The 15345-nt window shown below is 40.4% G+C and overlaps 1 protein-coding gene across 1 annotated transcript; it reads right to left on the bottom strand.

Moving 5' to 3' along the window:
* Positions 1 to 8439: 8439 nt before the first annotated feature.
* LOC113019242 (zinc finger protein 239-like) lies at positions 8440 to 14948 on the bottom strand. Its single transcript, XM_026162804.1, has 3 exons — positions 14579 to 14948; positions 13964 to 14041; positions 8440 to 9825 (listed from the first exon to the last, which is right to left on the bottom strand). Exon 3 carries the CDS (start codon positions 9815 to 9817, stop codon positions 8714 to 8716), a length of 1104 nt encoding a protein of 367 aa, XP_026018589.1. The 5' UTR covers positions 9818 to 9825; positions 13964 to 14041; positions 14579 to 14948; the 3' UTR covers positions 8440 to 8713.
* Between the last annotated feature and the right edge of the window lie 397 nt (positions 14949 to 15345).

The raw sequence follows: 15345 nt of genomic DNA, 5'->3' as shown, positions 1-15345 counted from the left end.
ATGGGTATGATTGGGTGAATGCATGAGTTTTATAAAGCGCTTTGAGTGCTTATTGTCAAGGCTGTGTGCAGGCAGGCAGGATAAAGAACCCAATATGCAGACTCATGGAGGCGGAATTCAAAGTCCTCTGCTTTATCGTAGGCCAAGTTAAAAAAAAAAAAAAAAAACGGAACAAAACTTAAACTGAGCCACGAACACTGAGAACAGAAACAGCCATGCCAGTCTGAGGGTACAACATGACACTTACAGAAAGGAACACGGGGCTTAAATACACTGAGGGAGTCATCAAGGAATTACAGACAGAAGGGGAACACAGCTGGGAGGAATGAGACCTAATGAGACAGGGGAGTGACGCTAGCAACACTGACATAAGACATAACCCTTCAAAATTAAACAGGAAACAACTCACGAAGACACAGACTTGACACAGAACTAAACCTACAGTCGTGGCCAAAAGTTTTGAGAATTACATAAATATTGGAAAAGTTGCTGCTTAAGTTTTCATAATAGCAATTTGCATATGCTCCAGAATGTTATGAAGAGTGATCAGATGAATTGCATAGTCCTTCTTTGCTATGAAAAATAACTTAATCCCAAAAAAAACCTTTTCCACTGCATTTCATTGCTGTCATTAAAGGACCTGCTGAGATCATTTCAGTAATTGTCTTGTTAACTCAGGTGAGAATGTTGACGAGCACAAGGCTGGAGATCATTATGTAAGGCTAATTGGGTTAGAATGGCTGACCTGACATGTTAAAAGGAGGGCGATGCTTGAAATTGAAATCATTGTTGTTCCATTGTTAACTATGGTGAACTGCAAAGAAACACATGCAGCCATCATTGCGTTGCATAAAAATGGCTTCACAGGCAAGGATATTGTGGCTACTAAGACTGCATCTTAACTCATTCACTGCCAGCCATTGGCAGTGAATGAGTTAAACCCATTGACTCATTCACTGCAATTGACGGCTATAGACGTCAATGGCAGTGAATGAGTTAATCAACAATTTATAGGATCATCAAGAACTTCAAGGAAAGAGGTTCAATTCTTGTTAAGAAGGCTTTCAGGGCATCCAAGAAAGTCTCCTAAAGAGGATTCAGCTGCGGGATCGGAGTGCCACCAGTGCAGAGCTTGCTCAGGAATGGCAGCAGGCAGGTGTGAGCGCATCTGCACGCACAGTAAGGTGAAGACTTTTAGAAGATGGCCTGGTGTCAAGAAGGGCAGCAAAGAAGCCACTTCTCTCCAAAAAAAAAAAAAACCCATGAGGGACAGATTGATCTTCTGCAGAAAGTATAGTGAATGAACTGCTGAGGACTGGGGCGAAGTCATATTCTCCGATGAAGCATCTTTCCGATTGTTTGGGGCATCTGGAAAAAAGCTTGTCCAGAGAAGAAAAGGTGAGCACTACCATCAGTCCAGTGTCATGCCAACAGTAAAGCATCCTGAGAGCATTCATATCTGGGGTTGCTTCTCATCCAAGGGAGTGGGCTCACTCACAATTTTGCCCAAAAACACAGCCATGAATAAAGAATTGTACCAAAACACCCTCAAACAGCAACTTCTTCCAACAATCCAACAACAATTTGGTGAAGAACAATGCATTTTCGAGCACGATGGAGCACCGTACTATAAGGCAAAAGTGATAACTAAGAGGCTTGGGAAACAAAATGTTGAAATTTTGGGTCCATGGCCTGGAAACTCCCCAGATCTTAATCCAATTGAGAACATTGTGGTCAATCAAAAACCCACAAATTCTGACAAAGTCAGTGAAGTGATTATGACAGAATGGGTTGCTATCAGTCAGCATTTGGCCCAGAGGTTGATTGAGAGCATGCCCCATCGAATTGCAGAGGTCCTGAAAAAGAAGGGCCAACACTGCAAATACTGACTCTTATCATAAATGTCATGTAATTGTCAATAAAGGCCTTTGAAATGTATGAAGTGCTTGTCATAATATTTCAGTGCATCACAGAAACAACTGAGACAAAGATCTAAAAGCAGTTTAGCAGCAAACTTTGTGAAAACTAATATTTGTGTCATTCTCAAAACTTTTGGCCACGACTGTACACTAAGGCACAAGACACATACAAGACACAAAACCTAAGAACAAAACCTGAATAAACTGTAACATGGAATTATACTAATAAACAACAAAGCATAACAAAAACATCAGATTACAAACCATAATACAAAGGAATATAAGAAACTGAAAATGCTGGGTTAAAATGACCCAGAACCGTGACACATTGAGAGTAGAAAAGCGCTATTTAAGAACCAGTCCATTAACCATTTATACCCAGGGAATGCCATACCCTGCATTTACAGATCCACAAAGAAGGTGTTCCACTCAAACCCATTGTTAGCAGCATAAACTCAGCCACTTACAACATCTCGAAACACCTTGCTACCATCCTAGCACCTCTTGTGGAGAACACCCACAAGAACTCCACCAACTTCACCGACAAGGTCCAGAAACTTACCCTGGATCCAGATGAAACTATGGTGTCCTTTGATGTAGTCGCTCTCTTCAATTGCATAGCTACTACGGAGGCAGTGGAGACTGTCAGAAAACGACTACAAGAAGACAGCACCTTGGAAGACACAACCAAATTCACCTTGCCAATCAGATTTGCACATTGTTGGACCTCTGCCTTACCACCACATATTTCAAATACAACAAGGGTTTCTACAGTCAAAAACTTGGATGTGCCATGTACTCCCCGGTGTCACCTATTGTAGCCAACCTTTATATGGAGAAGGTGGAAAGAAAGGCTCTTGGCTCGTTTAGAGGGAGAGTACCTTAATCAAAACCCAAGCAGTGGAATCCTTCACTGCTCACATTAATGCCGCGGATAAAAACATCAAGTTCACCAGAGAACACACAAAGGATAACTGTTTGCCATTCCTGGACTGTGCCATGCGCATTGAAGAGAATGGAAACCTCAAAATTTAAGTTTACCGGAAGCCCACACACACGGACCAGTACCTCCTCTCTGACTGACACCACCCCATGGAACACAAACTCGGAGTAATCAGGACTTTACAACACCATGCAGGAAATCTAAGCCTGAAGGGAAAAAGAAGGAACACACACACAAGGAAGCTCTTAAAACATGTGGTTATCCTAATTGGGCTTTCATCAAGTCAGTAAAGATGCACAGAAAAGAAGATGAGACATTAGCTAGGCAGGATAAGAAAGACAAAGGCAACAACATTGACATCCCCTATGTAGCTGGTGTATCAGACAAAACTCCTAAACACAAACTTAACAATGTAGTGTTGGTACTAAAAAAATTGCATTGCCTCAATAAAGCTATGCTTTTTTATTAATAAGTGTTAAAAAGTTATACAGTGTAGTATTAAGTAGACACAGCCCTGAAAATAAAGGCATTAGACTATGTGTCCTTGGGGAGTAGAAAGCTGTAGACTTTCGCCCACGCTTGCCTGGGAAAATGTAGATAAGAGGGGACCATCTCTAGTGGACAGTTACTGAGACACAGGGTGGGCCATTTGTATTGTATTTGTATGCCATGGATCTCAAAATGGTGGTGTGCCCCTAACACTTTTATTACAGAAGCTTTCTCATTCTACAAGGTGGGCCATTTATATGGATACACCGTAATAACATGGGAATGGTTGGTGATATTAAAGTCCTGTTTGTGGCACATTAGTATATGTGAGGGGTAAATGCAACCCTCTTCTCCCACTCTTCACACACTGATAGCAACACCGCAGGAGAAATGCCAGCACAGGCATCCAGCATCCATAGTTTCAGGTGCTGCACATCTCGTATCTTCACACCATAGACACCATAGACAATTGCCTTCAGATGACCCCAAAGATAAAAGTCTAAGGGGGTCCGATCGGGAGACCTTGGGGGCCATTCAACTGGTCCACGATGACCAATCCACTTTCCAGGAAACTGTTCATCTAGGAATGAACGGACCTGGCACCCATAAAGTGGTGGTGCACCATCTTGCTGGAAAAACTCAGGGAACGTGCCAGCTTCAGTGCACAAAGAGGGAAACACATCATCATGTAGCAAATTCAAATAACCAGTGGCCTTGAGGCTTCCATTGATGAAGAATGGACCCACTATCGTTGTACCCCATATACCACACCAAACCATCACTTTTGTTGTTCCAACAGTTCTTGGAGGGATCCATCCAATGTGGGTTCGTTTTGTTTGTTAACTTCACCATTCACATAAAAGTTTGCCTCATCACTGAACAAAATCTTCTGTGTGAACTGAGGGTCATGTTCCAATTTTTGTTTTGCCCATTCTGCAAATTCTGTGCGCCGATCTGGGTCATCCTCATTGACATGCTGCAGTAGCTGGAGTTTGTAAGGGTGCCATTTGTGGGTAGCTAATATCCGCCGAAGGGGTGTTCGACTAATGCCACTCTCCAGTGACATGCGGCGAGTGCTACGCTGTGGGCTCTTGCTGAATGAAGCCAGGGCAGCCACTGATGTTTCTTCATTAGTGACAGTTTTCTTGCGTCCACATTTTGGCAAATCCAACACTGAACCAGTTTCACGAAACTTAGCAATCAGTTTGCTAACTGTAGCATGGGAGATGGGTGGTCTCGTAGGGTGTCTTGCATTGAAATCTGCTGCAATGACCTGGTTTCTGCGTTCACCAGATATCAACACAATTTTGATCCGCTCCTCACGTGTTAACCTCTTCGACATGTCAATGGCTGTGAACAAAGAGAAACTTGTAAATAACTCATGAAAGAATAAAGTTACGTTGAAACCAAGCACACCATTGTTTTTCTTGTGACATTACCAATAAGTTTGATGTGTCACATGGCCCTCTTCCTATTGAAAAAACAAAAGTTGTATCCATGATGGCCGACTTCTAAATGGCCACCATGGTCACCACCCATCTTGAGGAGTTTGCCCCCTCACACATACTAATGTGCCACAAACAGGACTTTAATATCACCAACCATTCCCATGTTATTACGGTGTATCCATATAAATGGCCCACCTTGTAGAATGAGAAAGCTTCTGTAATAAAAGTGTTAGGGGCACACCACCATTTTGAGATCCGTGGCAACGTGTCATGCAGGACGCATATCCCTTATAGAAGTAATAAAGCGTTAAATGGCCTATTGAGCAGTGTTTTGTCTTCCATTGGATGCCTCTGAGGAATCAAAAGAACTCAGCGAAGTGTTGATATTTACAATAGTGTAGAGCTGGGCGATAGAACGATAACGATATGTATCGCGATATAACTTTTACTCGATAGAGAAATTAAGCTATCGCGATAGACCTCGCCGCTCTTGTCCTCTTTAAAAAAAAATAAATAAATAAAAAAAAAAGGTCAGCCGATCCAAATTCAGTAGCGCAGAGCCGAACCAATAACAGCCGCAGCGTCACGTTGCGTGACTTGTTACGTACAGCACAAGTGCCAAGCCGCACGTGTGTTTGTTTGGGAAGCAGCCAGCGGGTAATGGAGGAAATGAGTGTGCCGACTAGAAAAATCAACCGAAGAGAAAACAGATGATGGTTCCAATGCCGGAGAGATTGTCGAACGGAAGAGCCATAGAAGTTCCGTAGTGTGAAGGTATTTCGGCTATTTCAAGTCTGACAAAAAACAGAGTAGCGTGCACTGTAAATTGTGCTGAAAGCAAGTCTGGAAATACAATAAACTGGTGCATGCATCACACTGTGCGCCACGTTATTGTTTCGGTGAAATGAATTTCTACAATACTGTTACTGTTAATTCTACTCTCTGCAGTGTTTAAATGCTTACATATACACACAGTTACTGTCCGTCCACACATACGACTTGGTTCTGCTTCTATGCCCCAGCTTTGTTTACTTTTTCCCACCGAGGCTTCTAGACTTCTGATTGGCCAACATTTCGGCACGGTTAGGAATCTAGCGCCACCTGCTGCTTTGGCATGTTCATAGCAGCGTTTTCCTTCATTTCTGCCTTTATGTGTGGACGGGATTATTTTTTAAAACGAAAACGGAAAATCTCAGTTTTCAAAAATACCCGTGTACGTGTGGACGTAGCCTCAGTCTCTGACTGGAAGCGCTAATTCGTCATTCGGCTTTTGTCAGACTAAAGTAACTGTTAAAACTGTTTGAAAAGCTCAGCTATACAACAAGGAGAGATTGAGAATTCCCTTTTAGTTCTCAGTTTATTTGATATTGACAAAAGTTAGTCAGTTTTGTCTGTTCTTCTGTAAAACAAACTAAGATTTATTTTTAGAATTAATACTTTGTTTCTAAGTGGAATTGACAATTTAGTCTGTTTCATTTGTTCTATTTTGAAACTTAAACGCTTTAGCGGCTGCCTTTTGTGTAGTTTGCAATATTTGCCTTTATTTATCTGAAAAAGTCTCATGTTCCTTAAGTACATCTACCCTGTTGAACTTATTATGGGAAATAAATATTTAAATAAAAACAAGCTGCTGATAATTTCACATTTTACTTGTGAGCAACGGCACATTTAAATCTTACAAATATAGTTATTTGGCTTATATCGTGATAGATATCGTTATCGCCTGAAATGAAAAAAACATATCGTGATATGAAAAAATCTCATATCGCCCAGCTCTACAATAGTGTATGCAGTAGTGTAGCGAGGAATTCCCAGACCTCTACATTGGATAGACCAAACAACCACTTCATAAATGCATGGCACAACATAGAAGAGCCACCTCAATGGAACAAGATTAGGCTGTCCATCTGCATCTAAAGGACAAAGGTCACTCGAGGATGCCAATGTTCACATTTTGGACAGAGAAGACAGATGGTTTGAAAGAGGAGTGAAAGAAGCCACCTACGTCCACTGTGAATAATTATCTTTGAACAGAAGAGATGGTTTACGACACCAACTGTCTGCCATTTCTAATCCAATTTTGAGATCCCTTGCCAGACGCCTTAACAACCACGGTCAGAATACGGTCCTCTCAAGTTAGTATTGTCATGATGGTACTGAGTGACAGACAGAAGAAAGGACTCACAGACAGGGAAATAAACGCAAAGAGGCAGATTTATTGTTGTAGCAAAAAAATACTCTCAAACACCAAAACATACAAAAATACTAATAAACAAAACCACACACATACACAACCCAAGAACTGGAGGTTTCATTAGGAACATAATAATGATGAAACAAGAATAGGTATGTCCCAACTGCTGAACACAGAAACTAAAACTAAGAAACTAAGCTGGGAAAAGGGCAAACTGGGAAGACAGAAGAGCAACACCAAACGCAGTTCAGACACAAGCATTTCATTGCATATCGTAGTTTGTATGACTGTGCATGTGGCGAATAAAATTAAAACTTGAAAGTAAAACAAACTTGGAGAAAAGGTTGATAAAACAATGTGAAAAAGAGGGTGTCAGGTTTATATTGTTGACTGTCATTTATGCTTAGAAATATTTACTCATATATGCTTAAGAGTTTATAGTCGATGTCATATTGATAGGGGTCTGATCCTTAGTAGTCTACAAGGCTTTGTGTGCATTCCAGAGTGTTCTGGCATTCACACCCACATCCTGGGAGCATGGGAGAGATCGTACCTTCTTTTATTGTTTCATGGTAGGATAAACACATCTATATCTGTTTTAGTATAAGTGCCTTGTGTTTAGATGGACTGCTGGACTTCCAGACCAGCAGGTTTAGGGAAGTCGTTTATGGGGTCACATTCTGACCCCACACACACACACTTACACACACACATACCTACTCACACACACACAGACAGTACTCTTTGTTCACATATATACCTACGTAAGACGTCATGTGTTAATGAGCCTATGCATATTCATGTAACCTCAATAAAAGAGCAGTGTTACGAGGGAGCAGACGAGAGCAACTGGAGTCGGGCGAAGGAATGGCGCTTGTCCAGTTCTCTCCCGTGCACAAGAATCATAAAGAACTTTACCTGCTTGTGTCTTGAACGTTCCAGCAAATAGGTTTATGCTACAAACCTATCAGAGGGAAGATATGATAACAGAACCTAAAGACTAGAAATTACAAATATTACATAAAGCAGAAGAACAAATACAAGAACAGAAATAGAAATAAACACTAAATATTACAATATTCAATAAAACTGAAGCTAGAAACCGCCAATGCCCCAAAGCACAAAACACTGGGTCAAGACCCAGTACTATGACAGTTATAGGAGTCTGCAATCTTAAACTTAACCTCCTAGGACATGGCATCCACATATGTGGACATCACATTTTGGGTTATTTAGACCAAAATACTAAATTTTGCTTTACAAGGGCCTGATATCCACTTACGAGGACATTATACTGCTACTGTTCTATCAAAATTGTAAATGAATATCCTCATATGTGGCTCTTATTTTTCTTAAAAACAAAAATAAGGTAAAAAAAGAAAAAAAAATCTGGTAATTCTTTCTTTTGATGTTCTTGGGCCCCAATATGCCCAAATATCAAAGAGAAATTAAAAATGCATGCCGTGGAAGAGTTCGGGTCTTAGGAGGTTAAGATGATTGACCAGGACGTCCAAAAGAACTTTGTCAGAGCAATGTCACATTGGTCTGCCAGTTTTGTCATAGCACGACATATAGTGTGGATTTTCTGATGACTCAATAATATTTGTTATAAATGAAAGACTTTCCACAAATTTCACAATTACCATAATTCAACACACACTATAATTGCAGTGTGAACGATCAGATTTTTTTTGAATGTGTACATAGAAGTAACAGCCTTTTAGCACTGACTGCTTAAAAATGAATTAACTCCAGTGTGGATTAGTTGATGATTTCTTAAAGTATCCATGCGACCAAAACCCTTTCCACACTGACAACAGACAAATGGTTTAATGCCAGTGTGGATGGCCTGATGTTCTTTTAAGGTTGTATGCAGAGTAAAAGATTTTCCACACTGATCACAGATGAATGGTTTCAATCCAGTGTGGATGAGCTGATGTTTTTTTAAGCTGCCACTCTGAGTGAAAGCCCTGTCACATTGATCACAGCTGAATGGTTTAAATCCAGTGTGAGCGAGCCGATGTTGTTTTAAGTTGCCATTCTCAGTGAAGGTCTTTCCACACTGATCACAACTAAATGCTTTCAATCCAGTGTGGATGAGCTGATGTCTTTTTAAGCTTCCACTTTGAGTGAAAGCCCTGCCACATTGATCACATCTGAATGGTTTAAATCCAGTGTGGATGAGCTGATGTTTTTTTAAACTGCCACTCTGAGTGAAAGCCCTGTCACATTGATCACAGCTGAATGGTTTAAATCCAGTGTGAGCGAGCTGATGTTGTTTTAAATTGCCATTTACAGTAAAAGACATTCCACACTGATCACAGCTGAATGCTTTTAATCCAGTGTGGATGAGCTGATGTTTTTTTAACTTGCTATTATGAGTGAAAGCCTGTCCACACTGATCGCAACTGAATGGTTTAATGCCAGTGTGGACGAGTTGATGTCTTTTTAATTTGCCATTGTCAGAAAAAGACATTCCACACAGATCACAGCTGAATGGTTTAAATCCAGTGTGGATGAGCTGATGTTTTTTTAAGCTGCTACTCTGAGTGAAAGCCCTTCCACACTGATCACAGCTGAATGGTTTAATGCCAGTGTGGACGAGCTGATGTATTTTTAAACTGCTATTACGAGTAAAAGCCTTTCCACACTGATCGCATGTAAGGCTTCTGTTCCCACTGTCAATGCGCTGTCGTCTTCTGGCCTGCTTCATAGTGGTAGAAGTCTTCTCCACAGGGATCACAACAGGTTCATCTTTACTTGCAGGAACTGGTTGGGTTATGTTGCAATCATCAATGGACCGAGGTTTCGACATGCTTTCCATTCTTTCGCCTACAATGACAAAGAACCAAAACAGTCACATGCAGTTATGGAACGACCAAACCTACAAAGTGTACATATGACGCCACATTGCATTCTTAGAACCTTACTTCAAATTAAGACCATACTTCCAAGAAAGAAAATCCACATATGCATTTACGCATCTATATACATCTACATACTTATATACAGACGTGGACAAAATTGTTGGTACCCTTTGGTCAATGTAAGAAAAACTCACAATGGTCAAAAATAACTTTAATCTGACAAAAGTAATAATAAAGTTTTTTTTTTTATAAATCTTAACCAGTGAAAGTCAGCTGAATTACTTTAAAAAATAAATGCATGAAACAGGCCTGGACAAAAATAATGGTACCCTTAGAAAAAAAATGAAAATAATGTGACCAAAGGGACATGTTAATCCATGGTGTGTCCAATCTTGTAATCAGTCAGTGGGCCTATATATAGGACTCAGTGTGTTGATTGATGACATGGTGTGTATCCCACTCACCATGGACCAGAGGAAGCAAAGGAAAGAGTTGTCTCAGGAGATTAGAAAGAAAATCATAGACAGGCATGTTAAAGGTAAAGCCTATAAGACAACCTCCAAGCAGCTAGATGTTCCTGTGACTACACTTGCACCTATTATTCAGAAATTGCAGATCCATTGTACCGTAGCAAACCTCCCTGGGCATGGCCGCAGGAGGAAAATTGATGACAGATCAAAGAGACGGATAATCTCAATGGTAACAAAAGAGCCAAGAAAGGCTTCTAAAGAGATCCAAGCTAAAATTCATACTCAAGGAACATCAGTGTCAGGTCACACCACCTGTCATTGTTTGAGCCAAATTGGGCTACATGGGAGACAACCAAAGAGGACTCCATTGTTGAAAACAAATTATAAAAAAGCCAGACTGGAATATATCAAACTACATGTTGACAAGCAACAAAGCTTCTGGGAGAATGTCCTCTGGACAGATGAGACAAAAATTGAACTTTTTGTCAAGGCACATCAGCTCGATGTTCACTGACAGAAAAATGAAGCATATCAAGAAAAGAACACTGTCCCAACTGTGAAACATGGGGGAGGCTCGGTTATGTTCTGGGGCTGCTTTGCTGCATCTGGCACAGGGTATCTTGAATCTGTGCAGGGTACAATGAAATCTCAAGAATATCAAGGGATTCTGGAGAGAAATGTGCTGGCCAGTGTCAGAAGGCTTGGTCTCAGTCGCAGGTCATTTGTCTTACAGTAGGACAATGACCCAAAACACACAAACACCCAAGAATGGCAAAGAAGGAAACATTGGACTATTTTGAAGTGGACTTCTATGAGCCCTGACCTCAATCCTATTGAGCATCTTTGGAAGGAGCTGAAACATGCAGTCTGGAAACGGCGCCCTTCAAGTGGGCCAAAATACCTGCTGAGAGGTGCAGAAGTCTCATTGACAGTTACAGGAATCGTTTGATTGCAGTGATTGAGTCAAAAGGTTGTGCTGCAAAATATTAAGTTGTGGGTACCATCATTTTTGTCTTGGCCTGTTTCATGAATTTATTTTTTAAATAATTCAGTTGAAGCATAGTTGAAAAGCAATATCTGACTTTCATTGGTTAAGATTTATAGAATTATTATTTATTATTACTTTTGTCAGATTAAAGTTATTTCTGTGACCACTGTGAGATTTTCTTTCATTGACCAAAGGATACCAACAATTTTTTCCATGTCTGTATACCAGATGCTGATGTTTACTTTCCTTTTGTCATTTATGTTGGAAGTGATAACAGAGCTGTTAATTTGGTTCACAAATCCCTCAGTCAGAACATTTATTATATTTAGATGGAAGCAAGTGAGTTAACTCCTTGGTAACTTCTAACTTAGTTAAATGTCATAAATTCCGTGTTCATGGATGTTAAACTTAATTGTTACACCTGGTAGAACAGCCACACTCATCTTTTTATTGATGGTGAAAGAATTTAGACAGTTTTTCAGCTCTCAGTAAGGCTGCAGTGGTCATTTGACTTTGGGACCTGCACCAGAGTTTGGGCCCAGACATGGCTAATGACATCAGACATAAAGACTGGATAGTGCTGGTCTACCAAGTCATAACCAGGTCACTAAGGCAAGTTAATTAATACAGTTGATACACTTTAAAAAACAAAACAGGTTAGCTGAACGAAAGCACTTATACTGCGGACAACCAATACATGTCATCGTCCCAAAAAACATGGCCGCTCCAACGGCTTCAAAATAGTTTTAAACAACAAAGATTTAATGAATAACAAAAAAAAAAAAAAATTGTAGTTATTCTCAAGTATGTTTTTTGTGTAGTGGAGATAATTTGTAACATATTTTGAGTAACTTGTCATAATAGTCGGGTTTCCTTTTAATGAAAGCAGGTTGAGAACCTGACCTGGTAAACTAACTGAATGATGACCTCATTGAATTGAGCTGTTTCTGTGGAATGACTCGTTCTGAAAACTGATGAGTACATACCATAAATATACATTTTTAAATATAAACAATGTTTTACAAGTATTTCACAGACAAATGAACAATTACAAACAAGTCATTAATAGCGATGGGTATCAAAACCCAGTTCTTGTTGAGAACTGGTTACCACTGTTTCAATTCCTTGGAATTGTTTGCCATTTTTGCAAACGATTCCATTATTGATTCCAGTCGCCCCGAATGACGTCACCATGTTGCGGAGCGTCATTTACCTGGCAGGAATCACCGCGCCTAAGCGGCTCAAACGCTCAAAAGTTTGGTTATACTTTACGAGAACGGATGACAACAGGGCAACTTGCAATACTTGCAAAGTAGATATTTCATTTAGAAATAGTTAGCTAGTTTAGTGTTTTCTGTTAATTTATGTTGTAAATTTATGTTGCATGTAGCACCTTGGTTCCTGGAGGAACGTTGTTTCGCCTCACTGTGTACTGTTAAACTGTATATGGTTGAAGTGACAATAAAGCCAACTTGACTTGACTTGAGGAGGAAACACTACGAATATGCAAAAGCATTTGCTCACAAAACACGCGATGACCTTAAATCAGGGCTGCCCAATCCCGGTCCTCGAGAGCTACTATCCTGCAGATTTTAGATGCATCCCTACTCCAACACAACTGAATCACATGGTTTGATTACCTCTTCAGCATGCCATCGTGTTTGGCAAAGGCCTGATAACAAGCCATTCATTTGATTCGGGTGTGTGGGAACAAGGATGCATCTAAAAGCTGCAGGACGGTAGCTCTCGAGGACCGGGACTGGGCACCCCTGTCTTAAATGAATGTCGTGGTTTTAATTCCGCTCCAGACTCGTGAATCTCAACCCAGCAGCGGTAAAGTTTGCACGTCCTCTCCCGTTAATACGGCAGGTAAATAATCAACTAACAGTGCATATTATGTTAGCGCGATCTGCCTTATTACAAAACCTGCCATTACTGTGCATTTAGGTGACCATGATGAGAGAGACAGACAGAGTCTGGCTCAGATGCTGGCAGTTCTCACTGCAGTCTACCGGTAGCGTCTCCTTTCAGGCCAGGATAGACGAATGTCACCGAGCAGTGACTAAGTTTGTGGTAAAAGGCTTGAACCCATTTGCCACAGCAGATGCCCCCAATTTTCGGTATGTGAATGTGTTTAATTGTAGGCAGGGACATTACTGGATATTCTTGTGTAATTGCTACAGAAGAATATTTATTTTATTATTTTACATTTACAATTTTTTTTCCTGGGGACCCTGTGCCCATTGAAAAGCCGTAGGCTGTGGATCTCTTATCTCACTGTTGGGTTTGTAAGGCCGTGTTACTCCTAAATTTCTATCTTGTTCAAAGAGAAGATATAAAACAAAGTTCTAAGCTAATCGACCTTAGTGTTCTCCTTTTTTAAAAAGAATCGATAAAGAATCGAATCGTTAAACAGAATCGAAAATGGAATCGGAATCGTGAAAATCTTATCAATACCCATCCCTAGTCATTAAGATATTCTAGTTGCTTTACGAAATTTTTCTTCAGCAGTGATCTGTCTCTCATTTGGGAAAGACAGGCAAAATGTCAGTGTGTACAGAATTAGATGTTATTATTATTAATAATAATCAAAATAATTACAGATTAATGTCTGTAGAATAATGTTGGTGATTTTTCTTTGTCACCTTTGATGAAGAACCAATGTTTCTGACTACAGGTGCTGAGATGCTGCTCCAGCAGACTCTTCGCCTCCTGCCAGTCACCTGCGACAGCAAAAAGATTTTTATTTTTTAATCCAGTTAAAATTATTGTAGGGCACTACTGCAGACCATTGTATTGTGTAGCATTATTGTGCCTCATAGGTTCAGCACCAACATCAGAATCAGAAAAACCTTATTAATCCCAGAGGAAAACTAAGTTGTCATAGCAGGAAATATACAACAAACAACATGCACTCACTGAGCTTACGAAGACAGGGAGCTGCTACAACAGCCTGCCGCTAGAACAGCGTCATCTTAAAAGACACATTACTGGTTGGTGATTCTGTTATTAAATGTTGAGTCTGTTGTATTCTATCCACCTCATCAAATCATAATACTCAGTACAACATCTTCATTTGAAGGAAAACAAATAGCTGAACACAAATGATTAAAAAAAAACAAGGTCCTGCTGGAAGCTCCAAGCAGACAAAATGACAGGGGCTGAACGGAACGTACAGCCGAAAACAAAATTAGCTAAGAGAGAGAAACCCTGTAGACAGTTATCGAGTGAGGCAACTAATATGATTATAATGTACTCACCCTCGACCCCCTCTCAGAATAACCCGAACTAAAGATACCCCAGCGGAGAAGGCCGGCTTTGTAGTTGGACTAGGACTAGTAAAGACAGCTGGCTCACTCTCCTCCCATGTTAATGGCTACCTTGCAAAGAGACCAAGCTGTCCGAGCTACGAGAGCGTATATCTTTCCAATTACGCATGAGAAACAGAAACGTGATCTGCCGGAGACCAGAGGGGCAGCAGTAAGGAAGCTCAGTACAGCCCACACAATATTTGCCTCAGTCGGCTTGAAAAAAACCTCAAACTCCTTGATAACAAGTATGATGACTGTGGTTACACTCTTTCTTCTGAAGGCCTACTTTGTGCTCTGGGCGGGCACGCGCACTACGTCTTCTTCGTCTTTGTGGTTTGTCGGCGGTTGGCAACAAACGTTGGCAAACAAGGATGTGGTGCAATACCGCCACCAACTGGTTGGGAGTTTGTTCATGATTCGCTCATACCAAATAATAACACTAATAAAAAAAATAAAAATAAAAATAAATAGATGAATACTACCGCATATATACATCCTCGTATCCTTCCATACAAATCAGCCTGTTTTAGAAACAGGCTAATAAAGCCCCCAAAAACTTTCACATCTGGATTTCCTTTTCAAAAATCCTTTATATCTTGCTTAATCTTGTTTTCCCCCTGGTTTTAAATTATATAACTTCTTTCTTCCTGATCTATTTCAGAGTGCAACAGAACATGTTCTATGTTTGTCATTTATTCCACAGCGACTACATTTCC

This window comes from Astatotilapia calliptera, chromosome 3 (assembly GCF_900246225.1).
Source record: "Astatotilapia calliptera chromosome 3, fAstCal1.2, whole genome shotgun sequence".
Lineage (NCBI taxonomy): Eukaryota > Metazoa > Chordata > Actinopteri > Cichliformes > Cichlidae > Astatotilapia > Astatotilapia calliptera.
Note: the sequence above shows the minus strand (reverse complement) of the source record. Positions and strands in the feature narration are given on the sequence as shown.